Raw genomic sequence first — 27,637 nt, 5'->3', positions numbered from 1 at the left:
GATGACTTTGTTGGAAATTGCTTTATACAAATAAAATTGATTTGAATTGAATTAACACTTGACAGCAGAAACATATGAAATTGTCATTGGTGGTCTCGATTTGCAACGTGCCTACCCAGCCCTAGTGGTCACAGCACGTCACTGATTATGTGGTTACTTTATATTACTACATACCTGTGGCCTCACAGAGGTGGGATTGTTAAGAAAAGGGCATAGTTGACACATATCTGAATAGTTTTAGTTTCCCTTCCTCACAGGCTAGTATAATGCATTAATATTTACTTTTCTGACCAAAATGTAACTTAGTTTTAGTCAAATGTTATTCATCAGCACTATTTCAGTTATAGCCTAGTTTTTGTCAACGAAATAACATTAAGATTTTGGTCGACTAAAATACAAAGCATACGAAGTTGTGCATTTCAAAGCTTCAATTTCCACTTATCAACCCGATATGATGGTATTAAGGCTTTTCCTGCAAAAGTAGTTATAATACCTTCAAAAAAAAAAAAAAACTTCAGTTCTGATTGGATTTTGTCCCATGTGAACATTATAAATTTGTTTTTAGTAGTCAATGAAAATTTCAATATAATTTGATAGAATTTTCTTTCACATGTATTAAAAAAAAGTCATAGTTTTGTTATTGTCACTTAAAATAATATAGTTGATGAAAACAATGATGAAATTAACTTTTGTCAACAAAATTAACACTGCTAGTGTGAGGCGGTCTTTCAAACTTAGAAGTTCTGTATTTCAAAGGGGTTTGAAGGGGTCAGTGGGAGTGACGTTGAAGCTGGCATTTATGAAGATAGCTAATGTGCCCACAGTGGTGAAGACGACAAAGATCCAGAGGAACATCCGATCCACCACCATGGCCACAAACTGCCAGTCCTCTCTGAGCTGCAAACAGACACACAAAAGAGAATTACAATTCCAATAAAAAAAATGTTAGGAAAATAGGGAGAAAAGTGCTACACTTACAGCTTCGTAATCCTTTTCAGCTTGTAGAGCCTCAGCGATGTACGTGATAGCGTCTATGGCTGACTTGAGTTCATCAGGTAGAGTTAAATAACTGCTGGGGCCATCGATGAACTTTCTCAGATCTGTGCACATTCCCTCTGACTGGAACCTACAAAACACACACACACACACGCTCTATTGTAGAGTGACAGAAAAGGTTTGTAACCAACATCAATACAAGCCTGAAGGTGTGACTGTGCAGTGCACACAAGAGATTCTGCAGCATCCTGGATGACTTTCTGTGCATCAGAGAGGACTGGAGGGAAGGTTAGGGGAGCATTATGGGCCCCAGTCCCTACACTGCATGTGCTGACTTGGGGGACAGGAAATGGAAAATACTGCATATGTCTGTGTTTTTCTTCATACTTCGAATGTGTATACTAAAAGGGTTATTTTAGTATTTTTTAATGTCTTGAAATGCCTTGACAGCTTTATTTTTGTTTTTTTTTTTACATTTTTTACTTTTATTTTGTGAGAGCATTAAAATACGCATTCAGACAACATACATTGGTGGATCTCTTACCGCTCACAATTAAGATTTTTATGCTACAAAACAAGGAACAAAATACCGAAGATCAAGTGAATTACTTTGGAAAACTCAAGAAACGAGAAATATATATATATATGTGTGTGTGTGTGTGTGTGTGTGTGTGTACACATATACAAAGTACATAAAGAAAGGTCCCCCAGGAAAATTTAAAATACAGTCATAAGTAATACAAACCAATCATTTATCCCCAATAGGACATCCAACAATAAAGTATACACACAGAAGTACAGTTATTCATCCACTTCTTCCGTCTGTAAAGGTTAACATATCTTATCCACTTGGTCCAAAACTTAACAAATGTGTTTTTCTGAAGGCAAAGAGAGAAGGTAATCCTTTCCATAAGATACATGTCATTTACTACATCTATCCACTCATGTATTGTGGGTGGGTCAGGGAGCAAACGACATCTTGAGATTGCCTTTTTACCAGCAGTTATCAAAATACCAAATAAGTATTTATCAGCTCGCCCGAACAATGAGTCTAATTTACCTAAAAAGAGTGTGGGAAACTGCATGGGTAGATTAGTGTCAAATATATTTCCTAACAATTTGTAAAGCTCAGCCCAGAAGGATTTAACCAGTGGACAATGCCTAAAAATATGCCAATGAATGGCAACCTGGTGATAGTCCTTGACACTCTGTTGCTTTGGTTTGAACCCACACACACACAGTGAACTGTTTTCATGACCTCAAAGTCAGCGAGTGAGCTAATCAGAGCTAGGCTTCCCTGTGATATATGACTAAGAAAGACCCATCAGTACCGGCCCATCATGAGTACTGTGAAAGTGGGGGTTTGCTTGCTTTTTTGCTTTTGAAGATACACAGACACGGGAAGAGATGCACACACAGAGAGTAGAGAGACACTGACGTCTTCCTCTGGCCAGAGTTAATCTACTTACCCTTGCTTCTTAATAAACCACATTAAAATAATACTACTCTTGTCATCTGTCCTCAGAGCTGTTCAATTTAAAGATCTGGGAATAAGGTACAGAAATACCTTACAATACTGTTCATATGTTGTCCTTTGTTCAAGCTCTATATACGTGTGCATTTACCGTCATAGTTTCACTTCATTGCTTTTTATTTTCATTTTTGCACTGAAGAAAAGTGTTTCACTCTGGCTGCAACAAGCAGCTTTTGATGTGACCTTGAAGAACAACACTCTTTTTTTTCCCCCCTGCTTTTAAGCTTTGCACATCGTTGTCCTTCAGTAAAATATATGGATTCTTGTTGGCAGCTTCTTGCAGAGACACATTCCCAGAGCTCTAATGCCCTGGGAATCGAAACAGTGATACAGCATGATTCTCTCAGTTGGACCTCTGAACTTAAACGTAATGGCAGAAACGATTAGTTCTTCAGGAATGGAGAAAAGTTTGCTTTGATGGATGGAAAAACGCAACACGACTCAGAAAAAGGAGCAAGACTAGATGGATGGACTGTTGTATTACAGTCCTGTGATAAATTATTAGTTTTCAGAGTGTTCTCAGACACGTTGGTGAGACAACACTGATAAAGCATCTCTGCCCGGCAGATGGCAGTGGGACACTGTTTCCAACTGAAGATACATCAGATGGAGGGTCAAAGCAAACTGCCTTTTTAGTATTCACTGCATGATTTAGGGAGTTTAACAATGCAGAGGTGGCTTCAGTGGTGACCTAAAGGAGGTAAAAGCCCCCGCATACACACAGAGTGGAGTGAGGAAAGAGAGGGAGGTTGTATCTTTTCCTCAGTGAGGAGTAAATGACTATTGAAGAGACTAATTCAACTAAAACTGTCTGTGTCTGCTGCCAAGACATGCACTAAACCCAATTAAGAAGGCGTGAGTGTGTGTGAGCCCAGGGGAGATACTGCTGTCTCATCAAATTCAACCAACACTACCCCAACACCACCTCCCCCCTCCCTCCTCTGCTTCATATCCAGCTTGTTGGACGGAGACATACAGCACCTCTCTCCAATTTGTCCATTTGAAAGCATCATTATTATTTTAACAATTATTCCTCCTCCTGAAGATAATATATTCCAGCTCTCACAGAAGGTTAGAGAGCAGGACGACATCACACAGGGAAGGTTTTTAGGGTTTATTAATAGAGTGGCATGAGAGGCTGGTTAAGCATGTCAAATTGCCAACTGCTAAGAAACATTTCTCCAAACTGACTAACGACCTTAGCAAGGTCACACTTTGACAGTGCACAGAGACAGGAGACCAAGGTATAGGACTGATAGAACAGTTTATCACCAAGAACACTGGCTAACATCCAGCTCCTTATGGGACAGCTTCAGGACAAACACTCATTCTAATCATCAATCTGGGTTTGAACGGATGCAAACTAAATGCTTTTAATAGAAGCCATTGCAGTGAGAGAAAGTACGCTTTGTTTGGCTAATGCTATGCTCGATAATCCTAAATATCAAACCAGTGGTGGTGACGATGATCAAAGAGGTGAACCAACGCTTGAAAAGCAAAGATTTGCATTTCACTCCTTTAACCCATAGGTTGTTACTTGAGGTGGGGTGTGATAATATATTGTGATATTGAGATGTCACAAGATCTATTGTTGAGAGTAAGAAAGCAAATATGTACGAAGCGAGACATAGTCAATGTCCAAACGTCTAAAGCGCTGGCAGAAAATGTAGACATGCTAACATTGTTGAAAATGAAAATGTCCATATCTTAAATCTGGGCTGTATAGAATGTTCTGTTGAAAATCTTGATATAAAGTTCATGCACAGTCGTGTTAGTTTTGTTGACTCAACATTTTCGTCAACTTTAGTTTTTTACAGTGACAATAATGAGACGACGACTGATCAGGAAAATACATGCGGCTGAAAACTGATAATAATATGCGATCAAATCTAATCAGAACAAAGTTTCTTTTGTGGATGTACAGTAGTCCCTCATTTTATCACGGGGGTTACGTTAAAAAAATAACCCGCAATAGGCAAAATCCGCGAAGTAGTCATTTACATTTTTTTACAATTATTATACATGTTTTAAGGCTGTAAAACCCCTCATTTAACACTTTATACACTTTTCTCAGACAGGAAATAACATTTCTCTCTTGTTTAAACATTCTCAAAGTTCAAACATTCTCAAAGTTCAAACCTTCATAGATTTTAAAACATAAACCTGTTTTCAAACATACAGCACTTCAGAGTCACACTGCTAGCGATCAGACATTGATGCCGAACGCAATCAGAGTCTTTGTTGACGATAACGTCAGGCCGTCAACACGGACACCGGTCTGTTCAACCATTAGAAAATATGTGTGACCACCTGGCGCTGTATGACCAGGCCTTTATAACCAGGACCGGACCAGGAAGGATTAGGCGTGGAGGAGAATCAGAGAGGAGGTGGTAGTAGCAGATAAAAGTTATCTCTGTAGCGCTAAGCTAGGATAGCATTACCCGCTAATCACACCGGCTTTTTTCACTGGTGGTTTATGTTAATGAGAGGAGGAAAAGGAGCGCAGCTCCTCGCTTCAGCAGGCAGTGAAACTCACTGAGTTGGACGTGTTGCTGGTGGGTGAACGCAGCATTAGCCAATCAGGACGCAGAACACAATGCTGTAAAAAAAATGCATCCAAAATTGCACTGTAAAAAAAATCTGCGAAACACCGAGGCCGCAAAAGGTGAAACGCGATATAGAGAGGGACTACTGTATATTGATTTGGCTGGAAAGTGACTCAATAGGAAGTATGAGAAAATCACACTCCTTCTTGTGTGACATTGCTCAATTATGAAATATTCAAAGGGTACCTGCATGTAGTAAACTTACAGTGAATTGCAAAAGACATTATCAAAAGACATATGATACTAGAGCAGACATGAGCAAATGGTGGCCCTCAGTCTAATTTTGTGCGACCCCTAAAGTAAATAAAGAAAATTACTAACACCGATATGTCACATGACAACCATGGCTGCTCTACATTAGGTCTGCCTCGGTGGGTAATGTAAGTACTGAAATGGTTCAGGAATGTACTTGAATGTGCATCATGACTGATGTTGTAAATATGACTAGTAAAGATGTCCTTTATTTTCAAACAAACATATTACTTTTTGCACATATCTAAAAATGTGTGCCCCCTAGGACCAGATGTAATACAACAAACTGAACAATTAAGGGAGCGGAACTTTTTCCTAAATTCAAAGTAATGTAATACATTTAAGAGAATAGCTGCTCAGAAGTAATCTCAGAGGCTCCAATGCACCTGCGTAATTTTTTCTTGTGAGAACACGTCTGAGTCAATAATTTACCTGATCATTTTCAGTAAATACAAAAAACCAAAAAAAGAGTTTTGCTTGAAAGGAAGTAATTAATTACTGCCAGCCACTCGGTCTCATCTGAGGAGAAAGATATTTACCCGTTTTTAAACGAAATATGCTTAAAAATGAATGCAGGATATAAGAAAAGAATAAACTGTATGTGGCGTACATACTAGAATACTACATTTGACATTGCATCAAACCTAAATACTCCAACAATACATAAAAGCACAATGTCCGCTGAGAATATGTAAAGAAAACACGTGTAAAAAGATCAAACAATAGAGTCAAAATCTTTTAGTCACCCCCTAGTGGCTTGTTGTAGAGTCGAGGTTTCATAAAAAAATCTATTTACTTTACAAATAAGGTGACACATCATGTTTTTAAGCTTACTCTCTGGGTTTCCTAAAATCTTTACGTTGCTGTTTAATGATATTGTTGCTATGTCAGATTATCAGATTACCTTTAAAGATCTGAACACACACACACACACACACACACACACACACACACACACACACACACACACACACACACACACACACACACACACACACACACACACACACACACACACACACACACACACACACACACACACACACACACACACACACACACACACACACACACACACACACACACACACACACACACACACACACACACACACACACACACACACACACACACACACACACACACACACACACACACCATTGAGAGCTTGATCACCAGTTTGGAGCATGTCTGAACTCACCTATTGGGTTTTGGGAATAGAATGGAAGAGTCCGGTTTGCGGATGAAATATTCATCAGCGACTTTGCTGATGGCTACCATTCTTTTCTCACGGCGAGGTAATAACTCCAGGGACAGAGGGGTCTCCACTTTTGGCCTCTTCATGCAGAGGTAGGGAGGAAGTGTGTGGATGAAAATCTGGAGAGGAAGAGAACGAGAATAACAAATAATCAAACTTTAGATTTTACCATAAAGTTGGTTTGCTTTATGCAGAACGTTTTCTATTTTGCACTGAAACAAAAAAAAAAAAACAATTTTATACCTCCCTTAAAACAGTAATTTTGGCCCATATGGCAGTTGTTCTACAGCTTGAAGTGCAAACTCAGGCTCACACTTAGATAACATAAAAAAGTAACAAAACAAGCAGCTTAACTTAAAAAAAAAAAAAAAAAAAAACATCCTCAGACGAGCTCATACAATTATGTGCATTTGGAATTAAGTGGATTTCCTAATTCCTTTCCTCTTTACATCATAACACAGATGACTGAAGCAGAATTTCCAAGTCAGTGTCAGCTTTCAAATTTTGTGTTTTTTATTCAACTTTTATTGTATATAATTTGATCGGCAAAGACATTTCAATCAGAGAGGCCCACACCTACACTAAGAGCACACAAGTACTGTGTTCATCCACTCACAAATATAATAAGAATGCCATACTTTATGGATCATGGTGAAATTTCATCTATAAACTTTGACGCCTTTTCCCCTGGGCGGAGTTGTGGGCCGCCACAATCCAGCATTGCAACACAGGGCGCATTATTTTTATTTTTCATCACAAGGGTTAAGGGTCTACAGCACGTGGCAAACTCAAGGCCCAGGGGCCAATACTGGTGTCACGGACACACTTTACCTCGTACTGAGATCAATTATGAGCAAATATGCACGTGCTCGCCACCGGAAAATGAATTTTTGCCAAAAGAAATAATAATTCAGTTTTGTATATTTTTGTTATCAAAGTGAACGGACAAGTATTTTATTAGTTTATTGGACTAGGTTAGTTTTTCTAAGTTAGTTGGATTAGGTTATTTTTCTAATATCTTGTTGTTTTTTACTAACGATCCAACAAAATTCATTTTAAATTACAAAAATGACACGAAACGAAGACATTTTGAAGTGGTGACCCTGCATGGACTAATATTTTGGATATTGTTGTCGTCCGAGATACTATATATACGTATACAGGCATACAGGCAAAATTCAGACTGCTCTGTATTTTGCCGCTGGACAAAACTGAGTTTGACACCTCTGAACTACAGTACTACACTAAGTACCACCACTAAAGAGCAGCAAGGCTGAGTTACAGGAGCTCCCAAACATCAAATACGATGAGGTGAGTTGAACGACTAAAGCAAAAAAAATAAGACATAAAAGGCAGCGATCAAAGGGGTCAATACAGAAATAAGCAGAGGAAATGATGTGAGTCGGACAGTGATGACCCAAGGGTCTCTGATTCCTCCTCACGCACTGGTAGAGATATGGACTATTTCACATGATTTCTGAGAGGCATCTGCAGGTGTCTGAACATTATCAACACCAACATCCCGTCCACCAGCACCTTCTCTGCACCCATGAGAGGAGACAATGACCTTACATTATAAACCACGAATGACTCTACTCCACAATGGATGGTTGCCTTCTTATAGGAGATCCGCTCTGTTAAGTACAAGCAATTATAAAGTAGGGGAGGGTCACTGAATTTTGTCCTTTGAAGTTATTTTTATAGTGTCAGATAGATAACACACATATACACATAATCATAAAGTCACATTATCCACCGAGAGACGCTCTGAGATAACAGAGTGTAACAGAAGCCGCCCTAAAGGGTGTACATGGTAATGCTTCAACTCCAAGAGTATAACTTTCACATATCTAATAACTAACTGAAGCCCAAAAACTCTGCCAATGCGATTTCTGATGTCTTCACGAATTGAAAGTTGGGCCAAAACCAAAGAAGAAGTTAATAATGTGGCTTTCACGCAAACCCCCGAACACTGCCGAAATATAACATCTCGCAGAGTGACGTCACACCACCATAAACAATTTACTTACTTAGGCCCGTTGCCCCCTGTGAGGCATAGGCCATCCACGAGTTTCCTAGAACTTATCCGATTCTGTCTGTCCTTCCAAATTCAGACCAGCTCAATCCTAATCCCTGAAGATCGCTTTCTAGGTCCCTTCTCCAACTAGTCTCGGATTACCAATTCTCCTTTTCCCCTGTGGCTTCCAGATGAGAGCCTGCCACATGTTGTTGTTTGCAGGCTTCAGTAGAGTGTGTCCTATCCATCTCCACATCCCCACCACAAACAAACCAGAACAAAAATGGCGGCAAGTGTTTCACTATCTTCCATGTTTAACAAACACACACAAGAAATCATGGTAAGAATGAAGGAAAATATCTCGTTACAGAGGAACTACACAATGAGATTTTGGCTGACGTCTAGACTGGAAATTGAAAGAAAATATTGATTATAGGCAGGGCCCCTGGAATAGTTAAACCACGCCCAGTCACTTTCTAGCAGCAGCCAACTAGCTACTAATAACAAGAGGTTGGGTGTTCGATCCCAGTCTATACCTGTTTATGTGTTGAAGTGCCCTTGGGCAAGACACTGAACCCTAAGTTGAATAGCACCTTGCAAGGCAGCTCTGTCACATCGGTGTGTGAATGTGAATGGGTGAATGAGCTGATATGTAAAGTGCTTTGGGACTACTTCAGTGGAGCGATAAAGCGCTTTATAAATCAAGTCCATGTACTGAATACTCTCTATTTGTCTCTATTTACAATCCTCTCAACCCAATTTACTCTCCACAGATTACAGTGTCCACATGTGCTAGTTTTACTAGGAGGGGCAGGGCCAAGAGTGGATGTTTTTCTACATAAGAAAAGCCACTAAAACGTCACAAACAACCATTATCAGCCAATAGAAAAAATAAATTGTAACAGTCGGGTTTCCACCCATAGAGGGCTGTCACTTTTACATTATAACAACAAAATACACCAAATTGAAATACTGTGACTAAAATGTCAAGAGTTGGACAAGAATCAATCAACAACTCTACTTCATACCCAAATACATTTGTTTTCAGCAGAAAAAGTGGTTTCTGAGTTGAGTTACTCTTTGATGTTTGACTACACATGTATTAAAATGTTACCTTTAAATGAATGTAGGGGTTTGCAGGTTCTCTAAAGGGTTCATGAATAGGTTGCTATTCATAAACAAAATGAAATTGGGTTTATTTTATTTATTTGGGTGGTTTTTGGAGCGCACAGGCTAATAACGGGAAAGTTTAAACTACAGACTTTACATTTGCTACCTTTTCATTTGAAGCGTAGCAACATAAGACAAAAACGAACAAAAACAAGACGAACAAGCAAAAGAAAATGTACATCAATCAAATAGATTTCTGTTTTCCTCATAAATGACCAACACTTTGAATAAATTAGGTACAATATTTTTGCCCCCTCAGTTACAGCGCTAGATCCAACAAGAAAAGACACACCCTGAAGTGGTGACCAGTTCAATACATTCATTAGATCACAATTGAAAGATGACACAGAATAACCAGTAGCACTAAGTGATTATGGCGGCTACATTTAGTCGAACAGATGGCCTAACACTCACCAGAATAAAGGAAGTCATCCTAAAACACCAACTTTTCCTTCTGACCTTTCACAATAAAATCCCTCACCTCAAAAAACAGAAACAGCCTATTTCATCTAATCTTCTTTTTAGAAATGTTTCATCCATCTACAATGCCTGAAGAGTACAGAGAAGCTTGAAAATGTATAGTTAACCAAAATCATCCTCGACTTCAGGAAGCACCACGCAGACCCAGCTCTCCTCTACATCAACGGTGTCTGTGTAGAAAGGGGTTCCAAACCTTCAAGTTCCTGGGCACCCTCATCTCTGCTGACCTCTCCTGGACTCCTAACATCTCAGAGATCACCAAGAAGGCACAACAACACCTGAACAACCTGAATGAGAAGCTGCTGGTGAACTTCTACAGCTCTTCCATAGAGAGCCTGCTGCTGTACTGCATCACAGTGTGGTACACTAGCTGCTAGTGTTGTGTTCAAGACCGCACTATCCGAGACCAAGACTTGCCCGAGACCAGAATGCACCGAGACCAAGACAAGACCAAGACTTTCGGGAGCCGAGACCGAGTCAAGACCAAGACCGAGACAAGCCGAGACCGAGACCAAGACCAAGACCATAAACATTATTTTTTTCAATTTAAAAAAAAATCTATAAATAAATAAAATTATGACAAGGTTCGACAGTTAAAAAACATTCTATCTTTAATTTTAGTTTATTTTAAATACATTTGACAGACAAAAAAGGTGCCTGGAAAAAAATTAACTAAAATATTAAAACTACTACTGCTACTGATAAATTCACAATTATTCTACATATTTGAAAACAAGATTTTTATGTCAGCTGAATGTACAGCAAGTGTTTAAAAGCATTTCTGCCAAGAAATAATGATTCTTGATTCTGATTCTTTCAGTTGTTCAGGTTTAACAGGTCACAGAGTTCACAAGATATTTTTTTAGTTTGAAAAAAGCCTTTACACAGGTTATTTTTAGTAATTCACTTAGTTGATACAGTTTAATTTGGTTGCTGTAATATAACTAGGATATTCAATTAACAAAGGTTTCCAACTGTAACTGTAAAAGTGAAACTTTCTGAAATAAAACTACAAACAAGTTGTCATCAGTCTAAAAAACATAGAGCTACAGATAGATGTGAAACTAAATAAAACAAACTCAAACCCTGGAAAAGTCATGTAACAAATTAATCAATAGTTCTTGTTGAGAATTATTATTATTATTCTGGATACAGTAGAAACAGAAACTATAAATAATAATTATATTGTGAACCTGTTTATATTGTGGGAAACATATTATATACATACATGTAATTGGAGTCTGAAGCCACAAAAAAACACCACTTTAAAAAGATAATAGACTAATATAAAACCTCTTTACAGTTATTCGACTCATTCTATGCTCGTGCAACTCTGCGGCGATGACACGCTGGTGACGACATAATCCAAGATGGCGGCGGCCCGGACTAGAGCCGACATTATGTAATAAAGCCTTAAAAGACATGGATATAATGAAAAGAGTGGATGGACAGAGGCATAAACATGCAGACTTTCACACGGACACACACGGACTTATTAAACACACACAGACCTCAGTACATACGGTAAACGGAACAGGCTTCACCGCTCGGCTGGCACTAGGACCCAGAAGCAGAGTAAGTGCGTCCCCTATCCAGCCTTCACAGGCTGTAATATCATCAATTTATCATTTTACCAGTTGTTAGAGCTACTGTCTTTACCAGGGAGATAATATTTATTACTGGTGATTGTTTTCTGGAGTTTTACTGGGATGTTTACCGGTGATTAGTTCATATCTCCCTTGCGCTCCGCGGTCCAAACTGACACCGTAGCCACACACGTATGAGTGTGTCACACACGTCACATTAAGGAAGGTTGTGGTCATTATACGGGGTGGATTAAATAATGAATAAAGGATTGTTTTATCCCGTTCTTCTCCGTATTATCACATTATAAAAAAGTTTAAAAATAGCAGGAATTAGTGCTGGTCTCGAACGGTATTGACGGAAAATCCCGAGTCCGGGCAGCCCGAGTCCGAGACAAGACCGAGTCAAAATGCTTCAGAGTCCGAGACAAGACCAAGACCTTTAAAATTTGGTCTCGAGACCGGTCTTGAGACCAAGACCGGTCTTGACCACCACAACACTACTAGCTGCACTGAAGTAGACACAGCACAGCTATAGTTTATTTTATACTGTGCAATATTTGTATTTTCATATTTCTGTAATAGTTTACACTTCATACTGTACAAATATTTATTTTATATTTCTGCTATATCTATTCATAATTCACTATACTGCTACCTGTAAATAACTCCTACCATACATAGCCCATCTTACCTTAATTAGAGTTATTTTTTTTACATTCTTCTTCTGTTGTTTTTCTCTTTAGCTGCGTGCACTTTAAGGTGGAGCCAAATAATTTCGTTGTACAATTGTATAATGACAATAAAGGCATTCTGACTCTGATTCAAAGTGTCAAAACATGAAATCACAGTAAAAGGGACCAACACGATCAAATGGAAGATTGTGAAACTGTCACGTTACGTTTCGTGATTGCCAACAAAAATCCTTCATTTATTTTGTGTTGCTTGGAACAAAACTCTTGGATTTAATATGGAAATGATTTCGTGGACCTATGTATTAAGTGGCGGTTTTTGATATGGGCAACATGGTTAGCTGCCCAGGGCGGCAATCTCTCGGGGGCGGCATGAAGACAAAAAAATATAGCGCTGCTACGCTGAGGCTTGGCTGACTGAGCACCCATCTTCATAATGCGTGTGCTAAATTAGATGACAATAGCGGCCTCTGCTGGACAAGAGGTGAAGTGTGACAATAGACAGTAAATAGTGGACAGTGGAATATACCAAGTCAAGGAAAGAGAGGAGCACAAGTTCACCATGACTGGGTGGGTTATACAATCTCAAACTCAAATTGCTTCCAAATGAAGCCAATTCATCAGGTCAAACTATAGATAGAATACATTCATATGTTTTAAACTGAATTTATTTCCAAAAAAACAAAAAACAAATAATGATTATTTGGTTCAGTCGGACTGAACTCCGTGCTCTGTCATACTCTTATGAACAACGTGTTTTTGTCGGGTGCACAATAAAAATGAAAAGGGCAAAACCCTCAGGTGCCCAGTTTAGAAAAAAAGAAGAGAAAACAGGAAAAAACGTGAAAAGGATAAAGGTATGTACTGTATAGTGAGCATTGTCAATCATTATTCCCTTAAAATAACTGTTACCAATCCCCATGCACAAAAAAAATATATGAAGAGTGTAGGCTAATTCATTTGATAGGCCTACAGTTAGCCTATGTTCATTTGTTACATTTAGTTAATTAGTCCAAACTACAAAAGTAGTGCATTTAAGCTAATACAGTGTTATATATTTAACACTTTTTTAACTTTTTAAGTTATTCTTATGTACTACACCGCTGATTAATCCGTAACCTCGACTTTCTTTAAGATAACATCACATGAATACGTGCTGTCATGTAATTAGAGATGCATAACTACAATATTATATTCAATATTACTTTGTGTTGGCTCTTTAGCTTTTAGTCAGATATGGCATCAAACAAACTGCTATTTGATCCCTTCTACTTTGTACTGCTGTACATATATTTGTAAGGGTGTTTTCTATTCTATTCATTTTAAGGAGCACTTATTAAGGTTGTAATGCGTGTCAGAACTGCCACTGTATGTATTTTCACTACATTTGTTAATCTTTAATAACTCAATAGTCATAGAGGGCTGAAGCGACACAGGGAGCGATGACTAAAATCGGTAATAGCATAACTTACGCTGGGTATATATCAGTGACGTGCAGTCAGGGTAGGCAAGGTAGGCAGTGCCTACCCAAGGGTGAATTGATATTTTGATTATTTGTTTTAATTATAATTAAATTACAAATTATTTATTTTTCCATTTCCAATAGCCTATAAGTTTGAAAGTGTCAACATTTTGTTCTTTTGACTAAACATCGTTATTTCCTGGTACGGCAGAGACGCTGCACAGTCTCACTCCGCTGTACGGCAGGAGGAAGCCACACCCCCTCCCAAAAGCACACGGCTGCTCTGCCTCTGTTCTCATAGCATGTTTTTATGTGTTTGCTCTTGCACAGTCAGTTCCCCAAGATGAAAACCATTTACGTAAAAAGGTCTCAGCTCTCTACTCTGCCTTTGGACGTAACCGTGCTATGCTAAATGCTATACGTACGTTCACAGTGCATTAGTGAATTGATAAAGCGTGGCTGCTGCTACGTTCTCGAGCTAGTGGGCGGGATAACACTACAGTGCTACAGATGATAGAGAAACTTTCTTTTGAGGAAAAATGACAGCTTTTAAAATATGGGAGACCAACACCTGAGCTACTAGAGCTTCAGCAATGTTAAGGTCAGAAAATTGTGTGTATTTTCCACAGTGAATGGAACAAAAGGAAGGATTGGCTTTGTGGATGGTCCTCACTGAGGCTGTTCTGAGTTGTTGTTTTTGTCATTTTCTCCGTGTTTCTGTGTTTGAAATTGTCATTGGTGTCGACATTGGTGGTCTCCATTTGCCACGCCCTGCCTACCGAACCTGAGTGCTCACGGCATGTCACTGGTATATATATCTCAGAAGCTAAGCAGGTCTGGGCCTGGTTAGTAGTTGAATGGGAGACCACTGAGAATTCCAGCTGCCACAGTGGGGGGACAGTCACCCAGTGGTATCTGTCATTTTGTCCTTGGACAAGACACTTCACCCACATGGCCAAGAATGAATGTAGTGTGTGAGTGAGTGCTGGTGGTGGTCGGAGGGGCTGATGGCGCACTATGGCAGTCTGCCCCAGGGAAGTTGTGGCTACAATCGTAGCTTACCACCACTAAGTGTGGAGTGAAAGAATAGTGCCTTAATTCTGTAAAGAGCTTTGAGTGTCTATGATAAGGCGCTATATAAAATCCAATGCATTACTATTATTATTAAGTAAAGAATCAACAGAATATAGCACTTTTTTGTTATATTTAATTGGGTACTACTCTAATTTGTCACGTCATGTCATAATTTGATATTTTTTTATTACATATGATTTTGATTTGGTAATTTATACTGGGTAAAAATCACCCAGTGATGCTTCTTCATAATGTTATTTTAACATTAGGAGCTGATGAGTATTTGTTAGTCACACTTGTTTGTGTGATATACTGGAAGTTGTATAACACTGACCCTACGGATCCACATGGGCATCATGTGGGTGTTTGGGGAGCGATGGTGGAGGTTGAGGACCACAACGCTGAGGATGATGGAGCACGTGACCAGCATCATGGTGAACATGATGTAGTTGACGATAACAGGAACACCCAGCGATGTCTCAGGGATCTTGTTCGCGAGCAGCAGCAGGAACACAGTGAGGGTGAGCAGCACGTTGATAGACAGACCCATCTTCTCACCTGGTGGAGTTAGGACAAAAGCTTTTATTTTGAAAAGCATTAACTGCTACTCCTTCTTGCTGTTACGAGCCATTGAGTTTTAGGAGGATATGTTTTGTGTCTGCTACAGCAGACTGTGAGAGCTGCTTTTTGAGCAACATCTGGACTTTGTAGTTCTTCAGTAATGAGTTTAATAGGAAATTTATCTTCTGTTGTAAATGATCGGTCAACAGATATAACACCACCTGTGATCCAGTCAACAGTTTGCAACAAAATGTGTGTGCCTCTGATCAGTCAGAATAGAGGTGTGTTTTTGTGAGAGTTTTGTGTCTTTTTCTGACATTACTGTATGTGTATTATAGTTTTTGTTTTGTGAATTTTTCTCTGATTATTGTGAATTTTACGTCATTTTGTGTGTTGTTGTTGTCGCTTTATGTATTGTTCAGCCATTCTGTGTATTTGTGTTGTTGCTTTAAGTATTATAAGTCTTTTTGTGTATTCATGTTGACCTGTGTATTTGTTGTATTTTTGTGTCTTTTTCTCTCATTAGTGTGTTAGATCAAATGCCGCCAGGCGACAAGTTGCCCATGTCTGCTCTAATATATGCAGAATATTATTTACAATTGTACATTATGTCTTTCCTGTAAAGAAATGATAAAAAAAAAAAAGTGTTCTTAAGGCTTAGGCAGGCAGCAGCACAAGTTCATGCAAGTCACTCTATTGCATGAAAAGTCATAAAAACTAGAAATAAAATGTATGTTATCATTTATTATGACCTGTATATTAATAATAATAATATTAATAATAATAATAAGACCTGTTAGCCTATACATTGTTTATATACAGTAGAACAAACTTAATTGAACTCAGTGTTGCATTGTTGTAATTGTAATTATTGTTTAACATATGTCCATTGTAAACTATTGACTCATAAATCAATATCACTAATCCTCGTGTTTTATGTAATAGAAAAATATTAATCTAACATAAACACAAATAACTGTAAGTGTAGTTGAACTAATGTGTCAGAATTAAAGTGTCCATTTAAAAAATAAAATTACATTTTATTAATCGTCAATTACATATACAAACATAAAATAAAGTGCTCAGAATGACTTTTAGCTCTAGTACAGGGTTGTAATGTGTGTGTTCACCTGCATCAGGAGGCAAATAGAAGTTAAAGATGGCGATGATGGTGATGAGGATGCAAGGGAGGATGATGTTAAGGACGTAGTAGAGAGGCTTTCTTTCAATGATCAGGTAGAAGGTCATGTCCTCGTACAGGTCGTCGTTCATGTTCTTCCTGCTCGGCCTGTGTCGTATCACCCACTCACCGCCCTCTGAGCACACATTCACACCTCTTACAGTATTTATATATATATTTATATTTTTTTCAAATTGCAAAGAGGCGGAACATTTCCTGTGAATTTCCACATGAACTTAAGCTCTGGAATTTCAGGAATATTCAAGAATATGAACATTTAAAAGAAATTATTTATTGGAATCAACTGGAAATTGGGAGTAGTTTTAAACAACTGATGCTGATATTTTATTATGATGCTAAAATATTATTTTCCCAACTATATTTAACATCTGTTTGAAAATGTCCCATTAATTCCAATGGAAAGTTTCTACCTTTGAAAGTTCCTGGCATTTTGCAATTCTAGTGTACATGGTTTTTTTCTTAATTTATTGTTTGGAATAGATGCTAATATTTATGTTTGAATATGAAACAGTTGTAAATATGATTTGCAATGTGCCCAACAGTTTTAGTTTTCATAGAATACATTTTATATAACAAGAAAAACAACAAAAGTACGATTCATGCATCGTAAATCACAGCATGTATAATAATGTTACAATACAGAATACTGTAATAAGTCTTCAGTGACTCACCGCTATAAGACTCATCTAACTGAACCTCCTTGATCTCGTTGCCTTTGGAGTCCAGAGCGTATTGTAATTCAATCTCTGTTGAGTCGTACGTGTAGGAGCGAAACTGCATGGTGCAGTTCTGCCAGTCAAAAGGAAAGTATGTCACCTAGACGACAGAGATAATAGAAAGGAAAGCTAAGCTTTTGGGGAAGATGAATTGAAGACAAAAAAAGAGAGACGTTTGTTGAGCCCTGCTTGTTCACCTTGACTCCACAGGAGCTGCAGTACAGAGCAGGGGGGGTCCAGGTCACCCTGCCATTACTGTAAACCTGAACATGGACCTGCAGGGCCACGTCAAACACCCCATCATTGCTCCATAGGAAGAACAGATCAATGAAAAGTTACTACTTAAATGGTTTGAAATAAACATTCAAATTAGGTCACAAAATATCATATAATATAGTATGGCAGACATGGGGAACTGGCTATCGGGGGCCACATGAACCCCTCAGTTCAATTTTGTGCGGCTCCCAAAGCAAATGCACAAAATTACTCTAAAACAGTCTGGGATTTGGAGGTAAACCAGCTTTCAGTGTGTGTGCCTCAGTAAATCTGCTGCTGTTCAGTTCTCTCAGGGCCAGATTCACAAAGATCTGAAATAAAGCGTGGTAATTCAGTTGCTTCTCTAAATCCCTTAGTGAAGCAGTTTTCTCACCTGCTGCGTTGAATTCACTAAGATTGCAGCAATCATTAGTGCACGGGCATAACTGGTGCAGACCGCCCCTATTTAAATGAGCATTTTGCTGGTTTAATGTGGAGACGTCAGTGCGCACACACTGACATTTGAGGCAGATAAACTCCTCTGTCTGCTGCACAAACATTTATTAATATAGAAAACTAAATAAATAAAAATGTTTTTTTTTTTTTTTTTTTTTTTTTTTTAAACAACTTTAAAACATGATATTTTTTTCCCCCTCATTAAATGTGGGTGCTCCACACCTAGAGCCTTTTTTTCCATCTTCGCTGTGTTTTCTGTCCACATTTACGGCGGCGATTATCTCTGCGCGTGTGTTTGCACCTCCTTTTCAGTCGTGGTATTTTCTGGTACTAAAACTATCACCGCAAACAGATTTCATGAATCGCATTGCATCCCCTGCATTCATTTATTTGCATTTCCTCCTCCCATATTTTTGCTCCCCCCCTGGTAGATCCGCCTACTATGCATATTAATCAGAGGGAAACGCCTTAAATAGAATGAGTGCGCATCTGAAAGCGCAGCGGCGGCGCACACCTGATTCCCTGGCCTTTAAACTCCTTTTTAGCGCGTGGAGTGATGTTTGCGCACGTTTTAATACCCCTAAACTTCATGTGAATCCACCCCTCAGTGTTATTATGTTGCTTATAGCGGTTGTCATAACATAGCTGAGCCTCCTGGCAGACCTTGATGAATGCTATCAGTGTACGATGGTATCTGGCCGGCTTAAGGCAGTCTGACCAGAACTGACCAGGAGAGAGTTCTGTAACTACACAACATTACCATCAGACCCTCATTAGAAACTACACACAAATGCAAAAAAAAAAAAAAAAAAAGCAAAGAAACCAGATGGTTAAATAAATCTGCCTTCAATTCTTTGACTTAGATTAATGATGGTCTATGAGCTGCAGTGCTTACTTATTGATGAGGACAATGTCAGGAAGCCAAACCTTCCCCGAAGCGATGCGCAGCACTTCAATCCCATCATACTCCTTGGGTTTCCATGACAACCGATGATCTGTCCACTCCTGTTTGAACATATGTTTAAAAAAGTTAGTTTGTACTGTAATGTAAAGATGGAAGTGATACACGTAGAGCATATAACACGCACGCACGCACGCACACGCACACACACACACGCACACACACACAATAATAAAATATTGTCATACAATATTATTGGAAAAAATACTCAAGGTGTGTTGGGAAACAATTCAATATAAAACTGTGAGAGGCGACATACACACTTACCAGATTCATCACAACAATTGTGCTCATTTCTTCATTTTTCATATTCTGAAAAAAGAGACATTTTGGAGGTGAGGTAAGAATCTGAAATGTAAACCTTTGTTTGTTCTGCTTTTTATTTAAACCATATGTTTCTCACACTGTGTCATTGCCCAGTGAGGGACAGTTGCAGTTTTTTAACTGGGTTGTTTCGAGCTCAGAGATGGGCAACTTCAATCAGAGCAGGGGCCACAAAAATGTGATTCCTAGATCTGAGTTTTTCAACCTTGGGTTCATGACCCAATGGGGGGACGACTGAAGCGTCTAGTAATTCATTAAAAAAAAACCTAATTAAAAGCAAGTTTTAAAGTTTAGAATTATTATTCTTTTTGAAATTTAAACACACAATCTTTAACAACTGTATTCTGTACTTTCACTTTTTGAAATGTAAATGTAGTTCAAATAAAATGCTGTTTAAAGAAACAAAAGAGGAAAAAGGAAGACAAACAAATACATAAAATGCAGTATGAAAACATCTGAGCTGTCACATCTTGTCACTTTGTGCACTAATCCTTGCTATTCTCTATTTGTTACACATCATAAACACAATACAAAACAAATTCTAGAGGAAAAAAAAAAAAAGTCTTTGGGGTCGCCAGAAATTTGTGATATCAAAATGGGGTCACGGTCACTGATTTAGTATAATGACCAATCTGAGCATTACTACAGGAAAGAACATTGTTGTCTTTTTGTTGTCATTGTGTGGTTCTTGGAGTCCTTTTAGTTGTGGTTTTGTATATTTTTGTGCACATTTGTTGGCGTTTTGCATTTTTGGGTAGTTTTGTGTATTTTGTTTTCCTATTTTCTGTCATTTTGTGTGTTCTTGGAGTTATTTTGCGTGTTTATTCTGGTAATTTGTTTGGTCACTTTCATAATAATAATATTATTATTATGACAACATTTCTCCTGCTTGCTGCCTCCCTCTATTCCAACACCTCTCCTCCCTGACAGATGAATTTATGAATACATGGATGAATCATTTTAAAAGCAGTGTGATAAATTAAAACTCCATTTGCTTGCAGATGATTGTCACTGTGTACACAGTCACATGTTGGTCATTGTAAAAAAGTTGAGTCAGAATTGTGCGATAGTTACCAGTAAGTAGGAAAACTGAGCTTGAATGAGCACAGCTTGCTATTTAAAACACAAGGAGGAATGTTGGTGAGACAGCTGGGACTGCAACAGAGAGTGGCCAGGGTGGGTGTGTGTGTGTGTGTGTGTGGGGGGTGGGGGGGGAGTAAGCTCTAGGGGTGTGAGGACAGCGACTAAAAACCATCTTTCAAATGAACACAAAATACCACCGTACCACTACAGAGTTATTACTCAGCGATGCTTCCTGTTGCTGTTTTTCCAATTCTCTCTAGGAATGTCCCTGGAGGTGAACATTAATAATGACACTGCAGTTGCCCTCCTGAGGGGGTTTTGGAGGGTCCAAGTGGGTCAGCTGACAACATCGTCCCAGTTGAGAACTTAAAGGAGTCTCGTATGACTTTCTGCCTTACTGACCTTGAGCTGAAGTGTGCGCTAAAGCTTGTCTGGACGCAAATACCACAGAAAGGAGAACCAAGGAGAAATTAAAGACTGTGTGTGTGTATGTGTGTGTGCGTGTGTGTGTGAGTGTGATTCTGATAAGCACATGCTGAAATATGATTACCTCGCAGCAGGAATGTGCAGAGATACAGCACTCAGGTTCACCTTTACTTATCTCTGCCATCTGCTTCTAAATCATCAACCAGAAGGCAAAACATTCTCGATTTGTATGAATTTATGCTTATGTGTGTATATTTGGGAGGGGGGGCATCATGGTGCTGGTTTGTGCACACATATCCAGTTTGTGTCCCTGAATTTATGTGTGTTGTTGTGTCGCTGTGCTGTTGTCAAAGAGTTCCGGAAGCCCAATAGTCACTACATCATCTCGCTGAATAAACGTTAACGTAATGAGTGAAGGTCTCATGGGATGGAAAAGGGAAGGCAGTAGATTTCAGAGTCGCAAAGTCCTAGGATCTGAGACATGACTTGTTGTAATGTAGCCAAACCTCATTCTTAAGACTTTGGCCAGCAAGGAATGTATCATTAGCTGGGTTTCCATTACCCTTGGAAATGGGAAAAATCTGAATATCGCAAATAAAAACTGATAACGGAAACACTCGAATGTCTGAAAAATCCCTCAAATATCGCTAAAGAGTTTTTATGCTTCCATGAGGAGACATTTCAGAAATGTCGATATTGAAATGTGTCGCAAAAGCGCTATGGAAACACTTTTTCCGCAATTACCCGTCACAGAAAGTGACGTACCTGGTCACATGACCACTTCTCTCCGAGAAAACATGGAGCAGTATGTGTAAACAGAAGAGGAAACCAAGACATTTCTTAGTATTATACTTAAAAATGATTACTGCCACATTTGACAGCAAACAAAGGAATACAGAGTTTTCTAAGAAGGTTTAGAGCATCCATCTTGTTGTAGCAAAGTCTTGCGGGATGAGATTTCACGAGAGATACGAGACTCCTGCCCAAAACAACCTTCAATGGAAACACATTCAAAGCGCAATTATACTTTGTCAACATTTAGAAATATCGCTTTTATTTTGCCAAAATCTGCAATGAAACACAGCTACAGTCTGTGATTATTAAATTTGAGTAGTAATCCCCAAAATTGAGTTTAAAGCAGCTGGAGAAGTTGTTTTTCTTTCATCTGATAAAGACATACTGTAAGTGCACATTTGCAAAAAAAAAAGATTTCAAAGGCTGAAAATGCTGCTCAGGAGTTTTGAACTCCACTGTAAAATCTAAGTTTACTGACATTGTCGGAAAAGTTTCGTCCAGTAGACGGAAGCATTGAATTGTTTTTACTTCATACTTAACATTATTTTTTTTGTGTCGCCAAAGTAACTCCTCAACATATTGCTTGTGTTTTAAATGACGGATGTTTATTTTTGGGGCCTTCGCGGAAAGATCCGAAACGATGTCCAGCCAATCACTGACCTCCTTGTCTGGCGAATTATCTGTGATTTATTGATCTATGAGGCCTACACTATGGATTTATCTGATACAAATTGTTGTCTGCAGCAGCTTTAACCGTACCCACATTTTCAACCATTTAGCCAAGCCATCAATAAGCAGCAGTAGATCCTAAACCTTGTCATTAGTGTGCAGCACACCCACTGACTGACAAAGTATCACATTACAGCATAATTGCGCTACTTACTGCCCCCTACTGTCATGGAGCGTAATTAATTGCAGATTGCGGTCATGCATATCTAGCAAAAAAATAATTACAGTAGTAAATAATAACATAGGTGTTGATATAACGAACGTCTATACATAATGATATAAAAATTTTAGGTTTTACTTTTTATTGGCCTCAGTGGTTTCTTAGATGAAGCTCATAAATACCAACATGGATAATGAAATGATAAATGGATAAAACCCATGTACAGTATATCAATGGATGCACATGTTGGTGTGTGAGTTTCCTGCCTTACCAGCCCCACAAAGGAGGAGAGAATCATCCCCACCCGCACCACCACCCTCTCCTCGGGGACTTTTGCTGGTCGCACTTTGACATTGTAGTTGGAGAACAGATCTTGGACCAGAGACTGCTCCACATCAGCAGCACCTGGATGGGACAGAGGGAGGACAACGCAAAAACCTCACAAAACCAACATGAAACACTAGGAAGATAAAGCTATTTTAGCTAGTGCCCGACTCATTTAAAATGGAGGTTGCTAAGGGCACAACGCTTCTGCATCTGGATGGATTTCAATTTATATCTCATTCAGTACCAGAACGTATGTGATTTTTTTTTTTTTAAGACAGCCATCTTGGATTTAGCAATAACACTCAAAAAGTGTGACTTAATGTTGTGTGGTGCCAAGAGAAAAAACAAAAAAACACCATCTGCCACTATTAATGTGGACAATTAATTTTTGACTCCCAAATTGTTAGTTTCAAACCTGAAGATGCTTCTTGGGAAGAAATATGAGAAGAACATACTGTAAAAGCCAACATTAAAGTATGGAGGAGGATTCATCATAATTCGAGGCTGCTTTGATGCATTAGGACAAGAACTGGACTTTCCTATTTTATTTAGTGTCTTAGGATGTCATAGAAAACAATGCAACCAAAAATGACAATGAATTCGCTAAATTTAGATCAATATCTTACTAAAAGACTGCCTTTAATGGACAGGTCATAAGCCAAATACAGGTCAAAACATCTCTTTTAAGCAAATTACGTAGTATACGTTTACATTTTAAAGAATAACCAATAGAGGAGACATGTAGAGGCACATAAATCCAGCACATTTTTTGTCCACGCCTTATCATTTTAAAGTGGTTAAATGTGTCCGTACAGACCTGTTAAATTGGGAAAATACTTCACTCGCATGTCATTTTGCGCACACATAACACCTGCTTTGCTTGCACCCATTGGAAGGTTAGAAGCATTTATAATCAGTATCTGGTGACGCAGCATTCATCACGTTTGGCATAGCCACGGCTCCAGCAGGATCTGAGTTGACAGGAATAAATGACGCCGATCACCCAGCAAGGCACCCCCATTAACAATAGGCACAGGGAAGCTATGGCTGCTGCTGGGCCAGGGATGGGAGGGAAGGTGGTTTAAAAAGGCAAGAATTGAGCATTTATCTAACTTGTGCACATGCCTGGGTAAATAGGAGTCTGACAGCAGCTTGAAGGCACGGGGATGGAAGTTATCAAAGAAAACTACAAGAGTTACTAAACAGACTTGAAGTTACAACCACACTTTTAAGAGAAACAATAGGACAGACTTGTGATTTATTATGTTATTAATTATTGTTAATGCATATTAGGGTTTGTTTTGCATGCAGGTGTTGTGTTGGCTTGTGTCTCACCTCCCAGTGTGCTCAGGCTGCACAGCAGCAGGAAAGGACTCAGAACTTTCATGCCCAAACAACGACTTCTTTCCTTCTCAAAAACAGGATCCACGGTGCCTTAATCCAGCTTCTTGAACTTCTTTAGCCTCAATGTCTCCAGTATGATGGGACAAATCAGAGAAGCACTGTTTAGAGTTTTAGTTTGGACACTTTGGACTGTTGTTGTCTGTCAGTCATGCCTGCCAGGCCAACTGGTGTCTGCTCCGATTACATCAAGAGGAGGGGAAGGAAGGTTACACTTGGTCAATGTAAAGCAGGCGAGGCTAGGGAAGCAATTTGGGGTTGTTTACTAAAATTTCCCTCACATAAAAAAGCGAAAAAATGAAATGTGATTATAAAAAACGATAGTCATTGCAGTTTTGTAGAATATAAAGCCCTAATAAGCAAACGCAGGCTCCCGTCTCCCGTCTCCCGTCGCAATGACACATTTAACAATGTTAATAAAAGAAAAAAAACATACATTTCCCCTCTGATTGCTGCCCAAAAAAGTTATCAAACATTGTATTTCTGATAGTGGGAGTTTAAACACTCCAGTCGAGTAGGTGGTGATATGCATCAATTGAAGTTGGTTGCAACATGCCAACTTCAATTGGTAGCTTTGGTCTAAAAGTTCCACTTGGATGAACAATCCAGATAACTTCATTAGGCCTTTTTAAAAGTCCAATTGCTTAAAAATGTCTTTATGCTAGTTAATATGCAAAGAAGTCTATAAAAATACACCATAAACCAAGAAATACTCATGAAAACAATATTATTCATTGGTAAAGTTGGTCCCCCTGGACAAAACCTTTCAGAAACTCTCAACAGTGTTATTTACTTGTCTAATAACCATAATTGTTTTAATGCAGTTTTGCACATGGCATCACTGTACGTAAGTGAATAACATATCAACATGCCATATCCTTAAAACTCTGTAGAACAGAACTGATTAAATAAGGTTTTGTTGGTCAATACATGATACTTGAATTGAAATCTTGATTACATGAAGCCAGATTATATACAACATGCTGTTACTCAAATTGTATGTTAACTAACTCTTCAGATATGAGGCAAAAATCATTGATTGATCGAGACACAAAGTGGCAATGACATCCTCACCAACCTGTAACTCGTGTCTGTTTCATTCTGATGTATGAGTTGGTTTTACAGCATGTAAAAACCCAAATTTATTGATGTCACATGCGGTCAACTAATAGAAGTTATAGAGTAAGAAGCTTCCATTTCTCAGACTGCTGGATTTCCTGAAGGCCACTGCTATAAAACACCCCCCGTCCTCTGCTTCGTATCAGTCTCTTGGTGTCACTCTGCTCTCACACACATCCTCCGTTCATTCACACATTTCTAATTTATGATCCACTGTCGTACCCCATCTGGCCAGCCTCCAATTTAATTAACATAGAAGCTAACTATTAACAGCTAGCAGTCACACATCATAGTGGTCAGGAGGAAGTGTATTAAGCTACTGTTGGCAGTGACTCAAACTCAGGCAGCAAGCAAAGATATCTCTAATTCAGAGCAAAGTACTGTAGTAATCTGAAATGGATTCATTGTGCACCCATGATAACAATATCTTTTTAATACCTAACAAATAATGTCTACATTATGGTAATCACACTATAATAAAGGATAAAGGATGGCGTCACTTCAGAGCAATTAAATTGTTGAAAATATTAACAGATTAGAGAAAAAAAAAGCTAATTGCTAATTCAGAAAATATATAAAACTTTAAGAGAAAACAGCAAAAAAAGAGTATCACATTGGCCAACAGATAGAGGGCATCACCATTTTAAATCAGCAAATGTCTTTACAAGAGATACATTCTCGTTTACTGTTTATTCCATTAGAAACTAGTTTATTAAAAGAGAAAGTATAAAAAAAATGTTTCATTTTAACTTAAAATGTCAATTCATAAAACATAATTAAAAGCATTTTGAACAAAATTGTCCGAGGCTTGTGTGTGTGTGTCAGAATAAAAGAACCACTGGTTTAGTGCTTTATTAATAAATCAATGGACCGAGCAGGTTTGTTGATCACGTATAATTGAGCAATTTATAACAGTAATTAATTATAGCAGCACTATTTCACTTGCTGGAATATAACAAGAGGTGTGAAACATAAGAATTCCAATCTTCAACTACCATTGCAGTGTAACGGGTCACCTGGGCACTAACAAAATGAGTGGGATCACACTAACCCCGTGGCCTGATTGGGTTCTTCTCGGTACACTGGAATCATCGCCCTAATGTAGCAATGAACTTGGTTGCATTGACTTTACATCTGCAATATTATTGCACAACAACAAAGCACCTTTACACTTAGATGAAGAAACAAAATAAAGCTTAGACATGTATAAAAGTGGTGACTTTGACACAACATCAAGAAGGTACTATTGGTAAAGAAAGGCTAGGTCTTTACCCTCAAACAATAAACACACGTGTGTTACGTGAACTGTAATGTGAGAAAACATTGTTTAGATAGTGGTCCAGGTGTTGGATATAAACTCCTCCATCAACTTTTCGTTTCATTTTAAACAAAAAAAGGCACGTAAATGTGTACGTAGGTAAACACACGGTAGGTGTAACCTGAAAACTGATCTGTTATTTGGACCTTTTACCAAAAGAAAGCAGAAATAAAAAACAAGTAATCATTGATAGATAAGCTTGAGTCCGAGCCGTCAGCAAAAAAGTCTGAGCCAAGTCACAAGTCCTACATATCGAGACTTGAGTCAGACTTTAGTATCACAACACGCAACTGCCAGCACTGACCTGCAGAACCTCCAAACATCTTTGTGTTAATTAGTACCTTGTGGGCCTGTTCCTGCCAGTTGTTGTCCAGCGGCAAAGGCCATGGTACAGTCACTCAAGCTCAGTCACCAGGGAAAGAAGCAAGATGCAGAATGAAGAGAACCAAGCATTAGACAAGCCTGAAAAATAAAAAGTTTGCTAGCTCGCATATGTTGGTTAAGACAGATCAAAACTGACTATTTCAAAAGCTGGATTATGTATGTCGATCTACAACGTTGTATATACAGTAATTTCTATAAGTTGTATATAACATCGGCCTAATGAAAAAACTGTTGTTTGGCTCTATGTATTTTGGAAGTGCTAACGAAGACTGCTAGCAGGTAGACGTAGCTTTACCG

General features: G+C 38.6%; 1 protein-coding gene across 1 annotated transcript; it reads right to left on the bottom strand.

Moving 5' to 3' along the window:
- Window positions 1-20: 20 nt before the first annotated feature.
- Window positions 21-27,280, bottom strand: LOC114480091 (acetylcholine receptor subunit beta-like). The gene is made up of 11 exons (XM_028473916.1): window positions 24,454-27,280; window positions 23,063-23,196; window positions 19,542-19,586; window positions 19,209-19,318; window positions 17,800-17,908; window positions 17,558-17,702; window positions 16,816-17,001; window positions 15,459-15,682; window positions 6,590-6,765; window positions 979-1,126; window positions 21-897 (listed from the first exon to the last, which is right to left on the bottom strand). Exons 1-11 carry the CDS (start codon window positions 24,503-24,505, stop codon window positions 751-753), a joined length of 1,476 nt encoding a protein of 491 aa, XP_028329717.1. The 5' UTR covers window positions 24,506-27,280; the 3' UTR covers window positions 21-750.
- Window positions 27,281-27,637: the final 357 nt, after the last annotated feature.

The sequence above is a fragment of the Gouania willdenowi genome, chromosome 18 (assembly GCF_900634775.1).
Source record: "Gouania willdenowi chromosome 18, fGouWil2.1, whole genome shotgun sequence".
NCBI classification, from domain to species: domain Eukaryota; kingdom Metazoa; phylum Chordata; class Actinopteri; order Blenniiformes; family Gobiesocidae; genus Gouania; species Gouania willdenowi.
Note: the sequence above shows the minus strand (reverse complement) of the source record. Positions and strands in the feature narration are given on the sequence as shown.

Excerpts from the sequence above, each read along its gene's own strand:
- LOC114480091 (XM_028473916.1), bottom strand. The coding sequence starts at position 24,505 with ATGAAAGTTCTGAGTCCTTTCCTGCTGCTGTGCAGCCTGAGCACACTG. Across the intron at positions 15,683-16,815 it reads CTATTTGCCTCCTGATGCAG|GTGAGAAGATGGGTCTGTCT; the intron begins GTGAACACACAC and ends TAACTCCACCAG. Across the intron at positions 1,127-6,589 it reads CTATTCCCAAAACCCAATAG|GTTCCAGTCAGAGGGAATGT; the intron begins GTGAGTTCAGAC and ends TGTGTTTTGTAG.